General features: G+C 43.0%; 1 protein-coding gene across 1 annotated transcript in view; it reads left to right on the top strand.

Annotated features, from left to right (window-relative positions):
* Window positions 1–24,843, top strand: part of NEK4 (NIMA related kinase 4) — a 60,773-nt gene extending 35,930 nt beyond the window's left edge. Inside the window, exons 9-16 of the mRNA XM_073644448.1 lie at window positions 9,634–9,747; window positions 10,243–10,386; window positions 10,513–10,582; window positions 13,649–13,737; window positions 17,261–17,355; window positions 18,766–18,965; window positions 21,129–21,262; window positions 23,184–24,843. Coding sequence (XP_073500549.1) covers window positions 9,634–9,747; window positions 10,243–10,386; window positions 10,513–10,582; window positions 13,649–13,737; window positions 17,261–17,355; window positions 18,766–18,965; window positions 21,129–21,262; window positions 23,184–23,276 — 939 coding nt within the window. The 3' untranslated portion in view covers window positions 23,277–24,843. The remainder of the gene's footprint in view (window positions 1–9,633; window positions 9,748–10,242; window positions 10,387–10,512; window positions 10,583–13,648; window positions 13,738–17,260; window positions 17,356–18,765; window positions 18,966–21,128; window positions 21,263–23,183) is intronic.
* The last annotated feature ends 333 nt before the right edge of the window (window positions 24,844–25,176 follow it).

The raw sequence follows: 25,176 nt of genomic DNA, 5'->3' as shown, positions 1-25,176 counted from the left end.
CCTGGGTCAAAGAAATTGTGACTTCCGGATACAAAATCGAGTTCGATTCCAGCCCACGATCACGTTTTCTCAAGTCCTGCCCCCCACAACCATCTCTGCTTCCCGGTTTCCTTCAAGCCATCACCTCCCTTCTGCTCTCAGGAGTCATAGTCCTGGTTCCCTTTCAGGAAAGGTTTTCCGGTTTTTACTCAAATCTTTTCGTCGTCCCAAAAAAGGACGGCTCACTGCGTCCGATTCTGGACCTCAAACAGCTAAAACAACATGTACGCATCCGACAGTTCAGGATGGAGTCCCTCAGGTCGGTAATCGCCTCGATGGAGGGCGGGGAATATCTATGTTCAGTGGACATTCAGGATGCATACCTTCACATCCCAATCTGCGCGTCACATCAGAAGTTCGTTCGCTTTTCCTTCAGGAACGCGCATTACCAGTTCACTGCCCTCCCCTTCGACCTCGACAACACACGGTCCAGGGCCGGTGGAGTCCCCACAAAGTCTCCCTTCCCATCAACATTCTGGAGATAAGGGCGATTTACCTGGCGTTGCGTCACTGGCAGAAGATCCTGGCAGGGTTCCCAGTCCGTGTACATCGGACAATGCCACGGCTGTGGCATACATAAACCATCTGGGAGGAACGCGCAGCAAGCCCGTTTTAAAAGAGGTGACGAGTGCTACTTTGGCCCGAGAAGACGGTCCCGGCATCTCAGCAGTCCACATTCCAGGGGTTGACAATTGGGCGGCCGACTTCCTCAGTCGGCAGGGCCTCGCCTCAGGAGAATGGTCTCTCCATCCCGAGGTGTTTCATCAAATCTGCTTACGGTGGGGCACGCCGGACGTCGACCTCATGGCATCCCGGTTAAACCACAAGGTTCCGTCCTTTAATCAAAGTTTCTCAGCAGGTGCATATTAACTCATAATTAAAGCTCCATGGCTAGCACCTAATGACATTTACTGTAGACAAATCGCTAATCATAAATATACAGCGAAGGGAAAGATGCGATCAAAGCTACACGGCAGGTGATTAATCATAAAATATAGCTTTTATTAAATATATAATTAAGAAAAAATACACCACATAATATGGCAGAGACAGTGCAAGACATACATATCAAAAATATCTAAAATACCATCATGCTCAATGGACACAGAGGTCCACATATAAAACACCCACCAGGACTATAATATAGACCCTAATGCACCTGATCAATGGATCTCTAATATATATATCCAAGTAGTGTATCACTAGTGGTCAGCTCATACAACCTAGCTGTGTAGCGACATAACCATGTAAATGAGCATTTAATGTAATAATAGAGTCTACCTGGACAGAGGGCTGACAACGGGGATGCTTACATGTGGACCGCGCGTCCACCCCGACGCGCGTTTCGGCGTTACCTTCTTCAGGGGGCGTGGTTGCAAACTGGGGGTGTGTCCTTATAAAGCTATCGCCAGCCAATAGGGAGGTGTGGGCGGACATCTAATGACGCGCCCAGCGTCTCCGCTGCCTCGGCAACCCGCGATGCCGGCGTCATGCGAAGGACCTCCCAACAGTCACGCGGGCCCACGTGACCCGCAGGTCCTAGCAGGAAGACGCCGGGCAGCGCGAGCCAGCCTCAGCAACCGAGAGCGCCTGCACGTACCTGTCCAAGTGCCGCACCTATAGAATTAGAATTAGGTAAGGCATTCCTTAACACAACTAGAGGTCCATCTTAAGACTGCCCTCAGCTACCTCGGGGATTGCAAAATAGGGATGTATGTGATGAAATGTCCAATTATAAGTATATAGCTACCCACAACCATCTAGTGGTAGGGCATAGTACTAAAAGTCTCCCAAAGGGAAAGAATGCAAATATACATAGCAATATACATCAATATGGAGACAATCTCACACATATAACGGACCTCATCACATGTGTCAAATCATATCTGACATTAGTACAACATTACCACACCAAAGGTACTTATTAAATGTACATGATCATAATAGTCATAATAATATTATGTAATGTAATGTAATAATTAAAGACATATGATCACAGTAATATTGTGTAGATAAATTACATTAATAATGTTGTCCAATAGCCAGGACCAATAGCCACACATATGGAAGTCCCAACCACATACATCACAATATACAATCACCTCAAAGATGGAAGTGATACAAAATGCAATACTTCATTTAGACAAAGTTCACAATATGAGCAAAGAGGTTTATAGGCATTTGGCGATTGCTGTGCGACAATATCACGAATCCTTCTTCTCCTCCACAAACACTCATCCATAATGGAACGGATATAGTACGGACACAACCCTCCAGAAAGAAAGTTCACAGACCAATAATGATGGATAGAACTGTAAGTAATATATGATAAAAAAAGTAAATAAAACATTAAAAAACACAGCAATGATATGTACTAGGTAGAATGGAAATCAAAGGAACGGAGCAAAACTGAGACTCTCATTCAGTCCATGCGGGTGTACAGTACCCAATTTCCAGATCCATCTGGATTCTAGCTGAGCTAGACGTTGGCTAAGTTTACCTCCACGAATACCAATCTTCAAGGCGTCAATCCCCCTCACCCTCAATAGTGAACTGTCACAATTATGGCAGAGTTTGAAATGTCGTGGTATCGTCCTGAGTGTGGAGGGATCCATACAGTCGACTGCCGCCAAAATCCCCAACACATGCTCCCTAACTCTCACTTTAAGTTGCCGTGTGGTTAAACCAACATAGATTAGTCCACATGGACATGTGACGTAGTAGATGATAAAACGTGAGGTACATGTAATACGACTTCTAATGACATATGTCACCGTACCCGCAGCATTAGAAAAGGTATCAGTACGCTCTATATTCGGACAGGCGACACAGCGGCCGCATGGAAAACTTCCACACTCAGGACTAGAAGCACCAAAAATTGTAGCAGTTCCAGATTGAAATTGATAATGGCTATGTACCAGACAGTCACGAAGATTTTTAGAGCGGCGCACAGCAATAGATGGGCGATCTGGAAGAATTTTAGACAATACAGGATCGACCAGAAGGATGGGCCAAGCTTTAGCCAAACATTCCCTCATCCGACCAAATTGACCATGATAATCAGTTATAAATCTTGGTTTCTCTTCTAATTTAGGAATCTTTTTCTTATAGAGCAAATCATGTCTATTGGAATATTTGGCACGATGGTATGCCCTTTTTACCATGCGTTTACTGTAGCCCCTCTCATAGAATCTCTTATTCAAATCTTCGGACTGTCTGGCAAAATCCACATCATCCGAACAGAGTCTACGTAACCGCAGAAACTGTCCGATGGGAACAGACTGAATCACCCAAGGAGGGTGAGAGGATGACGCATGAAGCAACATATTCGTGGAGGTATTTTTTCGGTAGATGTTTGTTTTTATAAAATTGTCTTGATCTCTAGTGATAGCCACATCCAGAAAATTCACCACATCCCTGTCCCATGTATAGGTAATGCGAATATTCCTGTCATTATCATTAAGGGATTGCATGAATATCTTCAAGTCTTCTATGGGACCCTGCCAGATCAGCAGGATGTCATCTATGTAGCGCGTCCAGAAAGGGACGCGGTCCATAGATGTCCGCTGATCCGGCAGGGAGAGGTCCCTCTCCCACAGCCCCAGGAACAGATTAGCATAGGCCGGCGCGAACGCCGCGCCCATTGCTGTGCCCTGGAGCTGCAGGTAGAAGGACCCCTTGAATGTAAAAAAATTATGGGTTAAAGAAAATTCCAGCAAATCCATCACCAATTGAATCATGGCATTTTGCAAATTAGATGTTTCCAGGAAAAAGGCACATGCTCTCAAGCCATCAGAATGTTTAATACTGGTGTACAGTGATTCTACATCACCTGTCACCAGTATCATATCTGACTCCAGATATAGCCCATCAACTCTCTTAAGAAGCTCACCTGTATCCAGGAGGAAAGATGGGAGACACTCTACCAGAGGTTGAAGCTTACTGTCAATCCACCGATTGACGTTCTCTAGGAAGTTCCCAGTCCCGGAAATAATAGGACGCCCAGGTGGTATGGACAGATCTTTGTGCACTTTAGGCAACAAATAGAATGTAGAAACTACAGGTTCGCTAACAAGTAGTGCTGAAGCCAGCTCCTCAGTGATGACCCCATTGGTCGTGGCTTGATTAATGATCTTAGACAGTTGGAGGGAGAAGGAGGCCAAGGGATTAAATGTCAAACGTTTATAGCAGGTCTTATTATTAAGTTGACTAAATGCCTCCCTCTCATACATGTCCTTAGGCCACAACACAATGTTGCCCCCCTTGTCTGCTGGCTTCAGCACTACATCTGGAAGGTCCCGAAGGACCTGGAGGCGCTCACGCTCATGTCTAGTGAGGTTATCTCTCTGTATATAACGCGGAATCTGCTCGAACTCCTTCGTAACCACCTGAACAAACAGATCTATGTTGGCGCTTGTGGACAGTGGGGGAAATTTCTTAGACTTGACCCTAATAGATGCAGGGATCTTACCTCCTTCCTCCATATTATGTTCACTAGAAAGTTCCTCCAAAGTTCGTAAAGCTATTTGTTCCTCTTCTGTTGGAAAAAGATCAAATTGTGCCTCATTAAAATAATACTTCTTAAACAACAGAGTTCTCGCAAACAAATGGAGGTCCTTCACAGCCGAGAAAACATCAAAGCTACTCTTAGGTGAGAAGGAGAGACCCCTGCTTAGTAGAGCCAAGTCAGTATCAGTAAGTACATATTTACTAAGGTTAATTACCTTATTGTCCCCACTGTCCACAAGCGGCTGTTTATACGGTCGGCGTCTGTACGGATGGAAATTTGCATCTCGTGTCCTCTTAAGATTCAGTCCTGACCTCGTAATGATGGATGAGGACGTCATACTAGATGAGTCACTGAGAGATGAGATGGATGTAATAGACGAAGAGCGTTGTGCCATATGAGGTTGGATGATAGCCTTTCTCCAGTGATATACTGTATTAGTTGCAAAATCACGCTGGTCTCTTGCCATTTTTGTCGCTTGAGTGTCATGTAATTTTTTGACACAGAGATCCAGATTCCTATCAATTGATGCATCAAAGTCCTGGATTTTATCAGTAGGGCAAGTATTTCTCAATATACTTTGTGCTTCATCAATAGATTTATCCAGTACTAAAATGGCGTTAGTATTATGTTCAATCAATAACTGCATAAATCCAATGGAGCATGTATTGCAGAGGCCTTCCCAATTGGACATGAAGTCTTTATCATCAACTACAAACGTGGGGATAACCCGCACCCTCAGTCCTCTTGGAATCAACTTGTTGGAAATATACCTCTGCAAAAAGGCCCTATTCCACCACAATTTTGTCCGTTTGATAATTAAGGACTGTATGGACTGAACCTGATTGTCCCAGTCCCGCTCGTTCTCTACCCGTGGTTCTGCACCGCCTGTGCCAAGTACCTGCTCCATCTGGTCGAGCCAGGTCTGTTCCTTAGCTCTAAAATTCATTGCTATTGGAAACAAAATAGTAGTGCATAACACACAAAAAGTCATATAATCAAAGTTTCTCAGCAGGTGCATATTAACTCATAATTAAAGCTCCATGGCTAGCACCTAATGACATTTACTGTAGACAAATCGCTAATCATAGATATACAGCGAAGGGAAAGATGCGATCAAAGCTACACGGCAGGTGATTAATCATAAAAAGGTTCCGTCCTTTGTAGCTCGGTCCCGCGATCATGGTCACAGTTCCAACTGCCCTATCCCTTTCCACCTCTACCTTTGATCCATCAAAAAGGGCAAGACAGAGGGAGTACCAGTTCTCCTAGTAGCCCCAGATTGGCCCAGACGAGTCTGGTACGCAGATCTGGTAAATCTGCTTGTCGACTCCCCCTGGAGACTACCAGACCTCCCGGACCCCCTCTCTCAGGGTCCTATTCTTCATCAGAGTTCTTGTTCTCCGAATTTAATGGTATGGCCGTTGAGGCTGCGGTGTTGAAGACGGCGGGCTTTTTCTGACAATGTCATTCAGTCCCTAATTAACGCCAGAAAACCCGTTACCTCGCGCATATACCACAGAACTTGGAGAGCCTTTTTTCGTCACTGCGAACAGGATCAGCTAACTCCTATATCCTTTTCTTTGCCAGTCATTTTGGTTTTTCTTCAGTCTGGTCTAGAGGCGGGACTCTCTCTCAGCACTCTCTAGGGCCAAGTTTCGGCCTTGTCCATTCTATTCCAACGTAACTTAGCTAGCCGTCCTCAGGTCAGGACGTTTCTACAAGGGGTGGCCCATCTAGCGCCCCCCTATCGCCCTCCAGTGGAACCATGGGACCTTAATATGGTCCTAAGTGTTCTACAACAGCGTCCGTTTGAACCCATTCAGGACATTCCAGCCTCTTTCCTTTCCTGGAAGGTGGCTTTTTTGGTGGCTGTTACCTCTGTTAGAAGGGTCGCAGAACTCGCAGCCCTCTCTTGTCGGTCGCCTTTTCTGGTATTCCATCAAGACAAAGTAGTGCTCAGGCCGGTGCCTTCCTTTTTGCCAAAGGTGGTTTCCGCTTTTCACATTAATGAGGACATCGTTTTGCCTTCCTTTTGCCCTGCTCCAGTGCATCCACGGGAGAAGTCCCTGCACAGACTGGACCTGGTCAGAGCTCTACGTGTGTACCTTTCTAGAACGGCCTCCCTTCGGCGCTCGGATGCCCTTTTTGTCATCCCTGAGGGGCACCGCAAGGGTCTCCCTGCTTTCAAGTCAACCATCGCCCGTTGGATACGTTCGACCATTTTGGAGGCACATCGCATCTCGGGCAAACCTCCCCTTCCCGGAGTAAGGGCTCACTCCACTAGGGCGGTAGGGGCCTCTTGGGCGGCCCGCCATCAGGCTTCGTCCTCTCAAATCTGTAAGGCCGCAACGTGGTCTTCTCTTCACACCTTTTCAAGGTTTTACAAGGTCCACACTTATTCTTCGGCTGATGTCAGTCTTGGACGGAAGGTCCTGCAGGGGCAGTTGCCGCAGTCTGACCTAGTCTGTGACTATCTTCTGTTCTCCCACCCAGGGGACTGCTTTGGGACGTCCCATGGTCCTGTGTCCCCCAATGAAGCGATAGAGAAAGAGGGATTTTTGGTACTCACCGTAAAATCTTTCTTGGAGCCTTCATTGGGGGACACAGCACCCTCCGTGTTTTTGGTCATATGTCCAGTTGGCCCTGTTGGGCATCTCAGTTGGCCCTGTTGGGCATCTCATTTAGTTTTCATGGTTGTGCCCCGTTGGGCATTGCATAGTGGTTATTTTATGCTTCTCCTACTGCTCTAGCCACTAACTGGTGAGCTTGGTGCCTGTAGGCGTGTGCATACTGCGGAGGAGGAGCTATTTTCCTTTTTTTGCCTAGTGTCAACCTCCTAGCGACAGCAGCATAACACCCATGGTGGTCCTGTGTCCCCCAATGAAGGCTCCAAGAAAGAGATTTTACGGTGAGTACCAAAAATCCCTCTTTTTGTATGGTGAGCTTACGTTTTTATTTAACTATCGTATTTTTTGGACTATAAGACGCACTGGACCATAAGATGCACCTAGGTTTTAGAGGAGGAAAATAGAAAAAAAAATGTAAGCAAAAAATGTGGTCATGATGCCCTGTTAAGGGGGAGGGGGTCTGCTGCTGACACTGTTATTGGGGTAATGTCCCCCAATTCTGTTAATATCCCCCATCCTGGTATATATGACCCCCTCCTTCCTGTTATACGTGGCCCTCATCCCCATCCTGATATGCATGGAACCCCAATCCCCCATCCTGGTATGCATGGCCCCTTCATCCCTCTTCCTGGTGTGTATGGCACCCTTCAACCTGGTATGTATGCCCCCCCCCCCTCACACCCATCCTGGTATGTATGGCACCTTCATTCCTCTTCCTGGTATGTATGGCACTCTTCATCCCTGTATGTATGGCCCCCCTCATCCTGGTATGTATGGCACCCTTCATCCCTGTATGTATGGCCCCCCTCATCCTTGTGTGTATGGCTCCCCTCATCCTGCTATGTATGGCTCTCCTCATCCCTCTTCCTGGTATGTAGGGCACCCTTCATCCCTGTATGTATGGCCCCCCTCATCCTTGTATGTATGACTCCCCTCATCCCTCTATGTATGGCTCTCCTCATCCCTCTTCCTGGTATGTATGGCACTCTTCCTCCCTGTATGTATGGCTCCCTCATCCTGGTATGCTTGGCACCCCCTGATCCCCATCGCGCTGTACAGAAAAAAAAAACAATTATACTCACCGGGACTGCGTGCGTGGGGAGCAGTGACCATTCATTCTCCCTAATAGCGTGCACACTGTAGTCGCAGCGCGGCTCCTGCTGCGCTCTGCGGTCAGTGCGCCCGCTATTAAAGTCCATGAATATTCACCACACCCATATTAATTTTCTTTAGTAGCGGGCACAGTGTAGGGTGCAGCAGGCAGCTGCTGCCTCCTGTGCCCCGCTACTCAGCCGCTTCCCCCACCACCCACAGCCACAGTATTTATGTATATCGGACTTGGAGTTTTTTTGGAGGAAAAACGTGCGTCTTATAGTCCGAAAAATACGGTATATACAACATTTTGATTGCTTCTTATTGCATTTTTTTGTAGTGTTGCAGCAAACAAAAACAAAAAAAAACGCCATTTTGGTGTTAAGATTTTTTTCAGTTTATGGCGTCTACTTATCTGATTAACTAATTTTATATTTTGATATATTGAGCTTTTATGGATGCGGTAATACAAAATATGTTACGCACTGTAATTGCCGCTGTCAGAGATTGACAGTGGCATTTAAGTGGTTAACAGCAGTGGGTTGTTCTCAGCTCCACCCTCTGCTGTTAGAGATGGGCGATATGTCATGCCAGGTGTGAGTGCAACACAGAGGGGAAAGGGAAAGGGAGCCCAGACACTAGGGAAAGGGGGAAGAGGTGACCTCCTAATCTGGACTAGCATCACTCTGTCTCCCCCTAACGTCCCTATACGGCCTCCACAGCTGTCACCGATCACGTGCCTTGCCCTACTATCCCTGGCGTAAGGCTATGGCTGGGGGAGGAAGGAGATGAGCACTATTCAACCTCCGCTAGCACTCTAAAGACAAAAAGGAAGACAACACAGGGGAACAACAACTTAGCTTAAGAACTCCAACAGGGCACACGGCCTCAAGACTCCAGAGAGGACGTGGTGCTGCTTCAGCCAAGATCCAAGTAGAAATGAGTATAACCGGCGACGCCCACCTGGAGAGACCAGGTATATATACACCCAGACTAAAGGGAGATAGTCGCTGGGTCCTCAAGACAACCTCCTATCTAGGAAGCTGTCTGCAATGCCAAACGTGGAGATCTCTTACAGGCCACTGCAGGGCGACTGTCTGTCACCTCCGACACACCCGTGACACGATGGCTGTGTAATACAGGCAGAGTCTGCTGGCAGTGATGCATACTCAGCTCTGTGTTATGGATGGTTTTTCTGCCAGGTAAATGCAGTGAAGGGGCTGTTGCCCTTTGTAGCTAGCCCTGTAAGTGGCATCCTTAGGATATGTTGACATTGTAAAATCCCAGAAAACTTATTTAATGATATTACATAGTAACAAGTTTTCAGTAACATTATTCATGATGCACCTTCTTGTTTGGTTACAGGATGGAGTAGCTGCAAAATCTGAAATACAGCCCCTTAATTCCATATCTGAGCCATCCTTATCCAGACAGCGAAGACACAAGGCCAGAGAAGATGTGTCCTCACACTCCGAGCAGGTAAAGCTTCCCAACACAATATGGATACTGGCTTTAGTTAAAAAGGTTTTTGGAGAAAAGGGTTTTTAGTCCTATTGACCTGTGCTAGGTGAAAATAATAAACTGAACGGTTACTCATCTTCCCCTGCTCCAGTGATGCATCTATTAATAACGCCCATACTATTAGAGCCAATACTTGAAGGCCTTTACCTTACTGAGCATGCGGTAGAAGATTGCTGAAAGACGACAACCCCTTTAATTCATAGCTTAGGCCTAGCATCATGACCACTCTGCCGATCACAAAGGAGCAGTCGGGGTCTTCCCTGAGAATGAGGGTGGGTAGTTTGTGGACTGCACTGCCCTATCGCATAATAGTGAGAGTGATTTGTTTTCCACAAAATTATTTAATTCGTTTTTGTTGATCAAAGAGAAATTCAGATTATACAACTTGGGAAATGAACAATGTAGGTGAATCCAATGTTTTTGTGCCTAATGTGTTAGCGCTTGTGTTTTTAGATTCCTGTAGTTTTGCCAAGACGACTGCCTTCTCCTCCTGCCATAAAAGAGCGAGCTGCTCCAAAGTCCCTCAGCAGTCCTGAAAGGAAGACCTCTGCTGCCAAACCTGGCGGTGGTTGTCAACCTAGCACTCTGCTATCTCAGGTGCATAATGATTTCTTTCACTATTAGAATGAACATGAATTCTTGATTTTCAACAGGACTTCACTGAGAGGTCATGAAAATAGTTTGTTTGCCGTATAACTTTGTTGTGCGTTTCTGTTTATAAAGGATCATCGGCCTTTGTCAGCAAGAGAAAGACGACGATTAAAACAATCCCAAGAAGAAATATCAATATCTGGTGAGATATGTATCTATGACTTTAATACAGTGTAACAGTGTGTTGTGGAGTAGTGTATGTGAATGGCATTGGGGCTGGGATGTAGGCCAAATTATGATCAGTACAGAGTGGTAACCTAAACAAAGCTCAAAGGGGTTGTCCCACAAACAAAAGTGTTGTTTGATGAATAGATCATGGAAAATTAAGCATTTTCACAATCGGATGGGTTTGAAAAAAATGTTGCTGTGCAGAGATAAACTAATAATGGTGCGCCTGGTGTATCCAGTGTAACAGCTTGTCAGGGTGCCGTTTGTATTGATCGCACAAAAGGAAGGAGGGAGGATGAGTGAATATTCTCTGATGGCGCTGGAAGGGGCTTATTCCATGCTTACCATGTTACTCATCCCTGTCTTTTTCATTCATCTATGTACTTATGTTATGTGTTATAGCAGAAGACCTTTGTGCTCACCTCAATAAATCACATCTGTGTAGTACAACAAGCTTAGTAGCCAGACATATATGCTGTTTTGTCAGGGTTTTTTTGTTCGAGCTCGTTGTACTCCACTGATGTGATTTATTGACATGAGCACAAAGGTTCTCTGAAAAGACAGGAAGGTGTAACACTATAAACATGGAATATTCCCTGGCAGCGCACCATAGGTAGAGAATACCCACTTATCTGCCCTCCTTCCTTCTGTGGGATCAATAGAAACAGCATCTGCCAACCAGCAGCTAAAGCACCTCTACTTTTGTTTGTGAGCCAACCCCTTTAAACTGCGATATGTAAAGGTCTTTAACACCCATACCAGATGCGACTTTGTTTGGTACTGACACAGAAATGTTTTGTCATTCTTTTATTTTTTTTCCCATCTCTGTAGTTTGGAAAGCCTTAACTTTTTTCTACTGATGTAGTGATGTAAACAATTGTTTTTGCAAGATAGTTTTTATTTTTATTAGCACCATTTTAATTGCATAATTTTTTCGGAGGGGGTGGGTTATGTTTTTCTATTTTTGAACAATAGGAACTAATTGTTTTCTACAATTATTTCTGTTCTGGTATATGTTATTAAATTGGTAGTTAGATAGCATGAAAATAACCAAGTTTGCAACTGACTTGCTTTTTCTACCTACATTCTCCTCCTGTGAGAGCTTTTATCTTACATAGTGTTCCACTTGTTTCCAAGGAGATCAGCCACCCGAATCTGGCCGAGTGCGCGCAGCAGCTACATTCCAGTCTGAGATGTTAAGTTCTAAGATCTCAACTATCTTTCTTCAGCCCATTGACTTTTATACAGCAATTAGGTGCTCACCTCACTCTCAGATCCTGACTAGTGTTGAGCAAATTTGTTCGGCATTTCAAATTCGTATTCGGGGTTCCGGCTTGTTCCCGCCAAAAAATCGTCTCCGCCCACGAACATCCCTGATTTGTCACACAGATATTATCTGTGTGACAGCGTGGCAAATCAGGGATGTTCGTGGGCGGAGCCGATTTTTTTGGCGCGAACAAGCCAGAACCGCGAATACGAATTTGAAATGCCTAACAAATTCGCTCAACACTAATCCTGACTGAGCTGCTATTAGACCTGAATGATCGCAATCTCTTAGTCTCCACAATCCTAAGGCAGTTTCCAGTGAAGTTTTCCTAATTACAGCTTTGACCTTCCTGAGACATGTGCTTATACAGAGTCCCTTTAATCAGTACATGTAAATATAGTGATAAAAGTCTATACTTAACAACGACAGACTTTTAATGTGTCACGACAACAGTAGAAGCTGCTGACCAGAACTGTCACTCAAGGAGGAGTGCTTGCCGCCAGCAACCAGGAAGTAAGGAGACTTGCAGAGCTGAGTGCTGCTCAAGACACAACTTGAGAATACCCCTTTAAAGACCAATAACTTTTTTTCTTTTTCCATTGACATAGCTTTACAAAGTTGTAGCATGATTTGTAGTTCTCACTGGTCTCATGTAGAGGTACATTTTATTTTTCAGTCCTTTTTATTCAATTTTGTAGCTGTTGGAAAGAACACACAAATAGCAATTTAGGCCTCTTATTTTAACATTGTTCAAAAAAATGTGTTGATTTTATCACAGATCATTATGGATATGGCAAACAAAATTATGTCATTTTTTATGGGACATTCACACCTAATATTCAGTGCGTTTACTTGTTATACTTGCTTATATAGTTCCAACATTTTATATACAGTACAGACCAAAAGTTTGGACACACCTTCTCATTTAAAGATTTTTCTGTATTTTCATGACCAGTTTCTTTGTAGCGCTTGATGGTTTTTGCAACTGCACTTGGGGACACTTTCAAAGTTTTCCCAATTTTTCGCACTGACTGACCTTCATTTCTTAAAGTAATGATTGCCACTCGTTTTTCTTTACTTAGCTGCTTTTTTCTTGCCATAATACAAATTCTAACAGTCTATTCAGTAGGACTATCAGCTGTGTATCCACCTGACTTCTGCACAACACAACTGATGGTCCCAACCCCACTTATAAGGCAAGAAATCCCACTTATTAAACCTGACAGGGCACACCTGTGAAGTGAAAACTATTTCCGGTGACTACCTCTTGAAGCTCATCAAGAGAATGCCAAGAGTGTGCAAAACAGTCATCAAAGCAAAAGGTGGCTACTTTGAAGAACCTAGAATATAAGACATATTTTCAGTTGTTTCACACTTTTTTGTTAAGTATATATTTCCACATGTGTTAATTCATAGTTTTGATGCCTTCAGTGTAAATGTACAATTTTCAAAGTCATGAAAATACAGAAAAATCTTTAAATGAGAAAGTGTGTCCAAACTTTTGGTCTGTACTGTACATTGTCATCACTCACTGTTTCTACTGGGGCATGCAGATACGATCCAGGACCCCAGAAATGCCACCACTAAGCCACTGTGGTATCATGGGGTGAGGGAGATCAGCATTGTCCACGGCAGAGTTATATATATATGTTATATATGAGTTATATATATGTATGTGTTGGTGTAGGTATATACTCTTCAGAATGGGAAATGGTTAGATCCTCAATATCAAACAGAATTTTTGATATCTCCCGTGTTTTCCTGTCTCTTCAGCACCATCTGTCAGAACACACTCTGCCCAAGCCGTTGATAGAGGGCAAGCAATAAATCCTGTCTGTCAGTCATTGCCAAGTCTACATGAGGTGAGTTCTGCCAATGGTGGAAAGATAATATGAGAAGGTTTTCTTATTTTTCAAAGTTACTTTGTCCTTGGCATTGCTTGTAAATTCTAAAGTGGTGATCTACTACCGACTGCAGGGCCAAGTACCGATGAAGGGCCAGAAGGTGCGTATCAATTTTTTTTTTCACCTTCCTGGGCCTATTAGTAACTAGTTGACAAGTAATAGACAACTCCTTTAAGTAATATCTTTGCATTTCTTCACCAATTAATACACACTTAAAGGGCTTACCCAGGCTTGAGGTTCAAGTGTGCACTAACTCTGTGTGACTGCAGACTTGTAAATCGGCACACTGCGTGCTGTCAGGATTCTCTGGCAGCTGGAGTAGATGGGCGCATTACCACAAGTATGTGATTTACTTTCCGACTAGATGTGCGCGGCCTTAAGTATATTAAGCAAGGCCGGACAACTCCAGTTGGAATATGGCTGGAAGTATGCAAATTGCATACTTGCAGTTACATGACTGCCCGCTGCAGGCACCTCAACAGCGTGCGATGTGAGGATTTACAAGTCTGCAGTCACATAGACTGACTGCAGACTTAAGCCCCAAGTCTGGACAACCCTTTAAAGAATACCGATTTGGGCTGCCATTTTTATTTATTTATTTTATTCACTTATATAGTGCCATTAATTCCACCGAGCTTTACAGACATTGTGGGAACTGTCCCCATCGGGGCTCACAATCTACATTCCCTATCAGTATGTCTTTGGAATGTGGGAGGAAACCGGAGAACCCGGAGGAAACCCACGCAAACACGGGGAGAACATACAAACTCCTTGCAGATGTTGTCCTTGGTAGGATTTGAACCCAGGATCCCAGCGCTGCAAGGCAACAATGCTTAACCACTGAGCCACCGTGCTGCCCTAATTTTTTTATTTAATAAAACAGTGGGCAACCCACTCTGATTCCTTATTTTTCTAAATATAACCAAGTATCAAAACCCTCAGATGTGTTCCTAATGTCCCCAGAAAGGGCCTGAATTTCTATCAGAATCGATCCCAAGCTTTTGGGTTGTGGGATCCCGGCATGGAGAATAGGATCCCACTATTCTCTCTCCGCAGCTGTTCTCATAGTGAAAGAGTGAGAGCTTGCACTGATCCAGCGCTGCCACATATTTTATTTAGCTCATACATGTCAAACTGTGGCCAGCAGGGTGGTTTTATTTGGCCCGCAACACCAGAACCACCACCGCTATGTGGCGCCATTATACTGGACTATGTGGGGCCCATAATACTGTATGGAGGACTATGTGCTGCCCATAATACTGTATGGAGGACTATGTGGGGCCCATTATACTTTATACTGGTTGGCCCACAACTTTGTCCAAGTTTTTCATTTTGGCCCTCTGTGTGTTTGAGTTTGACATCCCTGCTTTAGCTGTTACCAAACGATAACCTCATTGCAGAGGTTTCCTTAACGGTAACAAAGAAAGCATGTGACAGCACTGGATCAGTGCAAGATCTCACCCTTTCACTGTGAGCGGCTGCGGAGGGTTATGGGATCCCACAACTCAGATGTTCAGGCCGACTTTGCCTGAGTGTTGGGTCCTTTCGGGGAGGTTAGAGACTCTTCTGCAAGGTTTGGTAGTGTATCCGGTGAATAGATTGTTAGGAGCTATTATGCTATCATTTACCAATATAATGCTCAATCACATTGCATAATAGTCGTAACGATAACGTGAAAGAAAAAAGAAGATCTTCCCATTTAAAATGTCACTTTAAATAAAAAAGATGGCACATGCCTGATTCAAGACTGTGGCCGGTGTGCAGCATATCCTATAGGTGCATCTCACAAAATTAGAATAGCATCAAAAAGTTCATTTATTTCAGTTCTTCAGTACAAAAAGTGAAACTCATATATTATATAGAGTCATTACAAACAGAGTGATCTATTTCATGTGTTTATTTCTGTTAATGTTGATGATTATGGCTTACAGCCAATGGAAACACAAAAATCATTATCTCAGTAAATTAGAATACTTTATAACAACAGCTTGAAAAATGTTTTTAAAATCCGAAATGTTGGCCTACTGAAATGTGTGTTCAGTAAATGCCCTCAATACTTGGTCGGGGCTCCTTTGGCCTCAATTACTGCATCAATGCGGCATGGCATGGAGGCGATCAGCCTGTGACACTGCTGAGGTGTTATGGAAGCCCAGGTTGCTTTGATAGCAGCCTTCAGCTCGTCTGCATTGTTGGGTCTGGTGTCTCTCATCTTCCACTTGACATTACCCCATAGATTCTCTATGGGGATAAGGTCAGGCGAGTTTGCCGGCCAATCAAGCACAGTGATACTGTTGTTTGTAAACCAGGTACTGGTACTTTTGGCAGTGTGGACAGGTGCCAAGTCCTGCTGGAGAATGAAATTTCCATCTCCAAAAAGCTTGTCAGCAGAGAGAAGCATAAAGTGCTCTAAAATTTCCTGGTAGACGGCTGCGCTGACTTTGGTCTTGATAAAACACAGTGGACCTACACCAGCAGATGACATGGCTCCCCAAACCATCACTGATTGTGGAAACTTCACACTAGACCTCCAGCAGCTTGGATTGTGGCCTCTCCACTCTTCCTCCAGACTCTGGGACCTTGATTTCCGAATGAAAATTGGAACTCTGGGACCTTGTGGAGTGTCAATGACTGCCTTCTGGACATCTGTCAAGTCAGCTGTCTTCCCCATGTTTGTGGAGCCTACTGAAACAGACTAAGGGACCTTTTTAAACGCTTAGGAAGCCTTTGCAGGTGTTTTTGTTAATTATTTTAATTTACTGAGATAATGACTTTTGTGTTTTCATTGGCTGTAAGCCATAATCATCAACATTAACAGAAATAAACACTTGAATTAGCTTACTCTGTTTCTCGAATTCTTAAGGCTTATATCTTTAGTCTTAAAGGGTTATTCCCATCTCTGCCTTTCACGGTGGAGATGGGAATAACTGCATCTAGGTCCCCGGCCACTAAACGCAGTGCTACAAAAACTTCCATCGAAACTAAATATGTGATGACAATTTTTAGACAGAGATTTTTTAAATGATTGTAATTGAAAAATTACATCTTTCATGTTCTTGCACAATTCTGTAAGACACTGTCTACTCTGTCGGGCACATACGCTCAGAAGGTATGCGCCCAACAGTGGGCACAGTCAGGATGAATGCCGAGGCATCGGTCCACCCTAGGGACCCACTGTAAAGAAATGTCTATACAGTATGGTGTAAGCTTCTTTACATGTAGTCCAGTGCTGACACAGGATACGCTCTCTCCTGTATCACATACAAGTCAGACATGTAGCTGCTGGTACCCGGGTCCAACGCTGAAGTCTTGAGGTCAGGGCACCTTTCTTAATACTAGTATATTAGTAAGTTTGTACATATTTATATTTTAGACGCATTACTTTTTTTTTTTTTTTTAAATTGGACAACTCTAATTTTTAAAGAAGCAAATTTTACCCTTCTTCTACATCTTTTTTTTTGTATTTCCTGTTCCATTTGTAAAGGAAAGGCGACATTCTGCACTCGGGCTTTATGCTGAGAGTGATCTAAGCTCCTCTACGAATTCCACGGACAAGTCTGATGGAGATTGTAGAGAAAGGTAATTACGAAGTATAACTGAACAGTAATGACCATTCAGTATTGAGCAATGAAAGTTTTAAATTCTCTTAGACATGATGAGGCTGGTGTACTTACTGTGAAAATCCATGTCTGGATAAGTGTATAATCTTTTTTTGAAAGTTTTAAGTGCAACGGAAGAGTGAGAGCTCATAAGTCCAAGTGTATTCATGAGCTAAACTCAGTCTCCATCTCCAGTCTCACTGTTTTGCTGGACTTAAATTGTGAAAAAAGGTTTATACAGTCATCCCGACATGGATTTTTAAAGCCAGTAAGCCAGCATCATCAGGTCTGAGAGATCTGTTTAATAATGCATGCAGCTTGTGAGATGTGTTGACAGATCCAGTTTCCGGACATGATTTGAGTTCTTTTTTTCTCTCAGAAGCTACATTGACCATAGCTAGCAATAGTCTGGAGATGACTCATTGTCTGGTTTTTTTTTTTGGAGAATTTTCTAATTATGTTCTGTGACCTGTGCAGGGAGGGCGAGGAGGTGAGCTGCGATGGTCACTGTGAACAGTTATGTGAGTTGAAGATGAAATGATCTCTAAAAGGGCTAAATTACAAAAAGGAAAATGGGCCGATGCAAAAGTTTGGGCACCCTGCATGGTTAGTACCTAGTAGCGCCCTCTTTTGCAAGTACCACAGCTTGTAAACGCTTTTTGTAGCCAGACTAGAGTCTTTCAATTCTTGTTTGAGGGTTGTTGCTTGGAGAATTCTTCCAGTTCTGTGAGATTCCTGGGTCGTCTTGCATGCTCTGCTATTTTGAGGTCTAGCCACAGATTTTCAATCATGTTCAGATCAGGGGATTGTGAGGGCCATTGTAAAACCTTCAGCTTGTTCCATTTTACATGTCATTGTAATCCTATCCGTGATGATAATGACACTGTTGAAAAGTGATCTCTGCAGAACAGGAACTATCAGCCTAATATTAGATTTAGTGGCCAGAGTGAAAATTGCAAGAATTTTTATTACGTAAATAAGTAGCAAATTTTATTTATTTATTTTTTTAAAGAAATGTAACATAACAATGTTATTTAAACAGTTTGTTGTTTGATGCCATAATGGGGCTGAATAACAAAACTACGTACAAGTTTGGTTTTGGCAGCGCATGGTACCTGCAGCGAGAAATCCAGCGGAGACCAAGCTTTTATATTCTCAGGGCTATTATGCCTCACGTTTGTTAGTGGTGGTTTGCTGGATTGAAGCCATGAAATAGAAATACAAGACATGCACAATTGATGTGTCATAAATATAATATTAATCCCTTCTTCAAGCATGTGTACAACTGTAAAATGCTATTGAAAAGCACGTCCAGGAAGTGAATATGAAACCTATTGGTGCGGCTTAGTCTGACAAGGTCATAGTAGAATTTTGTTTTTTTTCGTCACAGAAAAGACTCCGATTCTGGAGAAATGAACGATCTTGTAAATCTAATGACAGAAACGTTACACATGGAGAAAGACAACATTCAGATGCCGCCGGCTGCTTTTAAAGAATTCAGACTCAACAAGCGATACAGAGACACATTAATGTTACATGGAAGGACATCGGAGGAACAAGAAGAGATCTGCTTTCAAGACTTAGCACCAGGTGGGATATAGTTTCTGATTGGTGGTAATTAACAACCTACTTGCACACAAAGAGTAGAGCCACAGGTTGGGAACCACAGCGCTGACAACCTGTACATACAGTGGGGAAAAAAAGTATTTAGTCAGCCACCAGTTGTGCAAGTTCTCCCACTTAAAAAGATGAGAGGCCTGTAATTGACATCATAGGTAGACCTCAACTATGACAGACAAAATGAGAAAACAAATCCTGAAAATCACATTGTCTGATTTGGAAAGAATTTTTTTTCAAATTTTGGTGGAAAATAAGTATTTTGTCACCTACAAGCAAGCAAGATTTCTGGCTCTCACAGACCTGTAACTTCTTCTTTAAGAGGCTCCTCTGTCCTCCACCCATTACCTGTAGTACTGGCACCTGTTTGAACTTGTTATCAGTATAAAAGACACCTGTCTGCAACCTCAAACAGTCACACTCCAAACTCCACTATGGTGAACACCAAAGAGTTGTCGAAGGACACCAGAAACAAAATTGTAGCCCTGCACCAGGCTGGGAAGACTGAATCTGCAATAGGGAAGCAGCTTGGTGTGAAGAAATCAACTGTGGGAGCAAAAATTAGAAAATTGAAGACATACAAAACCAATGATAATCTCCCTCGATCTGGGGCTCCACACAAGATCTCACCCCATGGGGTCAAAATGATCTCAAGAACGGTGAGCAAAAATCCCAGAACCACACGGAGGGACCTAGTGAATGACCTGCAGAGAGCTGGTACCAACGTTACACAGATTACCATCAGTAACACACTACGCCACCAGGGACTCAGATCCTGCAGTACCAGACGTGTTCCCCTGCTTAAGCCATTACATGTCTGGGCCCGTCTGAAGTTTGCTAGAGAGCATTTGGATGATCCAGAAGAGTATTGGGAGAATGTCATATGGTCCGATGAAACCAAAGTAGAACTGTTTGGTAGAAACACAACTCGTGTTTGGAGGAGAAAGAATGCTGAGTTGCATCCAAAGAACACAATACCTACTGTGAAGCATGGGGGTGGCAACATCATGCTTTGGGGCTGTTTCTGTGCCAAGGGACCAGGACGACTGATCCCTGTACATGAAAGAATGAATGGGGCCATGTATCGTGAGATTTTGAGTGCAAACCTCTTTCCATCAGCAAGGTCATTGAAGATGAAACGTGGCTGGGTCTTTCAGCATGACAATGATCCCAAGCACACCACCAGGGCAACGAAGGAGTGGCTTCTTAAGAAGCATTTCAAAGTCCTGGAGTGGCCTAGCCAGTCTCCAGATCTAAACCCTATAGAAAACCTTTGGGTTGAGAGTTGAAAGTCCGTGTTGCCCAGCGACAGCCCCAAAACATCACTGCTCTAGAGGAGATCTGCATGGAGGACTGGGCCAACGTACCAGCAACAGTGTGCGCCAACCTTGTGAAGACTTATAGAAAACGCTTGACCTCTGTCATTGCCGACAAAGAATATATAACAAAGTATTGAGATGAACTTTTGTAATTGACCAAATACTTATTTTCCACCAAAATCTGAAAAAAATTTCTTTCCAAATCAGACAATGTGATTTTCAGGATTTGTTTTCTCATTTTGTCTGTCATAGTTGAGGTCTACCTATGATGTCAATTACAGGCCTCTCTCATCTATTTAAGTGGGAGAACTTGCACAATTGGTGGCTGACTAAATACTTTTTTTCCCCACTGTATAGATGAGATTACATTTCCCAACATGTATAGGAAATTAACCGGTGATATTGTCCAATCGATCGATAAAATAACCATAAATATTTTTCATTTGTTTAAAAATAACAGCCCTGCATATACTAAAATTAAAAAATATAATTTTACCGATCATCAGCCTCTCCTCTTCCAGTGATGACGGACTCCAGTGATTGGCTGCACTGATCACATATCCATTCAAGCTAGAGAGGAAGCATGGAGACCGGTGGGGGACCCTGGTAATTGTAGAAGAGGAGCCAGTAGTAGATCGTCATTTTTAGAGCACACTGAGCTGTTTTTGAAAACAACAAATTAGGGCAGGATGGGACAAACCCCTTTAATTGGAGTTAAAGCAGTTTCAGATTTGTAATAGTGTTTCATAACTCATAAAATCAAAGACATAATTATCCAGTTTGGTCAAATTAGACATTTTTGTGCTCCTTCGCTTAGATAATTTAACAGTCCAAGACAAATTCCGTCGAATGATTGAAGCGTTGAGGACTGATGTCGTACAGGGACTGGGAGTTAAAGTCCTAGAGGAAGCGTACAACATCATGGATGAGGAGGATGATAATCTGAAAGAGGTAAGCGATTGGTATCATTATGTCGAACTGTATCAAAGTGAATGGTCACAACCCAGGATCACTTCATATTATATAATGTATGATGTATGTGTGTGTGTGTGTGTGTGTGTGTGTGTGTGTGTGTGTGTATATTACCTTTATTATCAATTCAATCTTAATACATCATTGGCTGTGTATTTCTTGTACACAGCACTTACACTTAATCATTCAAATCCATAGGGAAAGTATTTTGACTCTCTATTGTTCTGTACAGCATTTGCTCCGCTGATCTCGTGTGCCCAACAAATGTTGGTGTCTCCCTACCTGGTTCTCATCGGTTAATATTTATGATCTACATTAGCATCCTAAGATTAAATATAGGAAACTTATATGCACAGCAAAATCAAGAGATGCCTATACAAAAAAATGTACGAAGCTCATCCCCTGATGAAACTTGTTGCGAAACGCGCATTGGGTTTGTTTTCGTCATAGGTGAGGCCTTACTGATACCACTCTCTATGTACTTTATTATATGTGACCCCCTTCTGTTTTTTACGATGTTTGCCTGTAAGCATTGATTAACCTGGGCTATTTGAGTCTATTCTTCCATGAGTTTCCTTCTCCAATGATGAGATATCAATTGCTTATACGATCTAATATATTGTTTAACATCGATGAGGGAGGTCTCATTGCCCACCTAGCTGTTATTTTATGTGTCTGACTTTGTAGGTCCATCAATTGTTGTTAATCATGTGTTAATAAAAAAATATACTATTATCTAATGTTTGAGCTTTGCACATTTTTTGTATAGGTATCTCTAAAAAAAAATGAAGCAGCAGCCTCTATGAAGATTTTTTAATTGCTGACTATGCTGTGGAAAAAGTGTGGACTTCGCGTAAAGTCCCTTTCTTGTTGCTTTCATTGGGGGACACAGGAAACTATACGCTGTGTTCCCCATTGAAGCGCCCAAGAAAAGAGGATTTTTACCATATAATCCCTTTATTGTATCCTTCGTTGGGGGACGCAGCACATGCTTTCCCGTGTCCCCCAATGAAGCATGCGAGAAAAGGAGAATTTTTGTTCTTAACTGAATAGGAGCCATTCTGCAGTACCTGGCAATGGCTACTACACATGGGATGGAGCTGTTCTGTGCAGCTCAGCTTAATGTGTTTACTTACGACTGCCACTGGACCTAGTATCAGCTAATCAGTGGGGGTGTTGGATGTCGGTCCTACCATTCTGATATTGGCCTAACCATAGAATAGATCATCAATATCTCATCACAAGACAACCCCTTTAACTGGATTACAGCTTAGTTGAATTATAGAAGTAGAGCATAAAAACAGCCTACACACTATAAACTCACATTTGTTTTAATCGCCCCTAAAGAAGGAAAACCCATTGTGGCCTTAAAACCTTGACAATGGAATGGTAAGACCCAGTTGTCAATTTATTGACGCCTGATTCCAGCGATGTGTCATTTGCTCAGCGGCTTGCTGTAGTTTCAATATAATCAGTGTTTTATCAGCACAAGATTATTACTGCCGGACTAGGTGTCACGTGCCACGCAGTCCAGCTCGTCTGTGTAACCCCGCCCCCACCACTGATTGGCTGCTTGCTGACAATGTACTCAGGAAGCAGCCAATCAGTGGTGTGGGAGGGGTTATACAGAGCTCAGCATTCTTGGGCTCTGCTAGAACTGCATCAGAGAAAACAGGGATTGTATCAAAACTGCACCTAGCAGCCCAGTAAGTGACATATCGCTGAAATCCGTTTCTCTGCCCCTACGTTATGCTGCTCTCAGATTCTATAGCAAAAACCTGCTGACAGATTCCTTTTAAAATACTTGCAGCTGTTTAAAGCCGTCAGTTTTTTCTTTTTACTTTTAACCACAAAGATAAAAATGATTAAAGCTTGTATTTCTTTTTTTTTTCTTTTTCAGTCGCGTTTACAGAAACTCCTGGGAGAGAAGTACGGCAGTTACAACCTTAAGATCCGCCAACTCAAGTTTTTTGAAGAAAATTCAAAATTTTAAGTGAATTGTGATAGGTCAATTCTTCAGACCCGAAGATTTTTACACATTTTCATTTTTATATATTCGAGTAGGTCATTTCCTCCTTCTGTTGAGGAAATATTAATGGCAATATATTTTCATATTGTCAGATTTTATACAGAGGATTTTACAAGCGATGGTGTAAAGTGTGAGCTGTGAGTGCCTGTATATGTGACTAACCCTATCATTGTCTTTTTACCTGTAGAAGAGGAAACCATTTCACAGTTTTAAAACATCATTTTCTATATGTTTTAGAACATTAAAATGATTGTAACCCACTTTGCATTTATGGTCTGTTGTTATCCTCTATTAAGTTTGATGTATTTGTTAGTTTTTATAACGTTTTGTGCCATCTGACAAAAGCCTGTGAACATGTAAGGCCATATTTCAGGATCCGAATATGGACTACAATGCCCAGAGTGACCTCATGTCATCTGACCCGATCTTACCTCATTTATGCTTTTGAGCTTGCATTGTGATAAGAGCATGGTACGTGTTTCACAGACGTCTAAAATTTACGAAAAGCCCCGTTTGTACATCTATGTTTTTTGCGTCTGAATGAGGCCTAAAGCTATTTAATGGATGCCTCGTTGTTTTACATGCTAATGCGGCCCATTTGTTACCCCTGTGTTTAGATGTACCACTGTGTTAGGCTTCATTCAGACTTCTGTTTTTTTTCACGTACGAGAAAAACAGACCAATTATTTTGATCAGATTTTGGTCCAAGTGTCATCGTTTTTTCTTGTAAGGGGACAGAAGAGAAGAAAATTTTCTCCACTTTCTTCTTTCTGACAGTCCGTGAAAATCGGACCACACTCGGATGGCATCCAAATGCAGTTCAATTTTTTCAGGGACTGATAGACTTGTACTGACGATTTTGATCCAACCCTCAGATTAAAATCGGACATGACTCCTTAATTTTCCAGTGACTACTTGGTCTGTGAAAGTTTACGGGCAAACATGTGGCCCCATAGACTATCTCCGGTACGAGTACCATCAATGAAAACCACGGATAGCACTCGTACACAAAAAACGGATGTCTGAATGATGCCCTGAAGTGAAAGCTTCTCTTAGCGATATTTTCAATAATATTATTTCAGCTATGAAAGAAAGTATAATCGTAAAAATATATATCCCCGTATTTGACGTATACAGGTCCTACGTGTAACAGGTTTATACAGCTCCTATTTCATAGTTACAGGCCCAAAACAAATCAGGGGCACTTGTTAGCTCAGTGGTTAGCATTGTACGGTGGCTCAGTGGTTAGCACTGCAGCCTTGCAGCACTGGGGTCCTGGGTTCAAATCCCACCAAGGACAACATCTGCAAGGAGTTTGTATGTTCTCCCCATGTTTGCGTGGGTTTCCTCCGGGTTCTCCGGTTTCCTCCCACATTCCAAAGACATATTGATTGAGAATCTAGATTGTGAGCCCCAATGTGGACAGAGATGATAATGTCTGTTAAGCGCTGTGGAATTAATGGCGCTATATAAGTGAGTGAAATAAATAAAATTATTCCTGCACATCCACTACTGAGCACTAGAGCAGCAATTGTGGTTAATGCAGGTAAGTATTATCCATGTGACTGCGCAGGTACAATAGGAGACACTGACTAGCGCACTGAGAGAACTGCAGCTTCACAGGAAATACTCTGAAGAGCTCTGAACTTGTAGGCGCATGAGCAGAGATGTCATAACAGATGGTGCAGTGCACAAACAAGATTACACCTTACACCTCTTCAGGAACATTACTACATGCAAAAGAATAAATACATTTTTCATGTCACTGGTTCATAAACATTTGAAAGTATAGCACTCAGCTCGTACCGTGTCAGAGATTTTGTCTAGCACCACACTCTATCCAGTATCCTTCTAGCTGCCATCT

Source organism: Phyllobates terribilis, unplaced genomic scaffold (genome assembly GCF_046119375.1).
Source record: "Phyllobates terribilis strain yellow unplaced genomic scaffold, ASM4611937v1 Scaffold_8__6_contigs__length_399053987, whole genome shotgun sequence".
Lineage (NCBI taxonomy): Eukaryota > Metazoa > Chordata > Amphibia > Anura > Dendrobatidae > Phyllobates > Phyllobates terribilis.
This window is presented reverse-complemented; position numbering and strand designations above follow the sequence as displayed.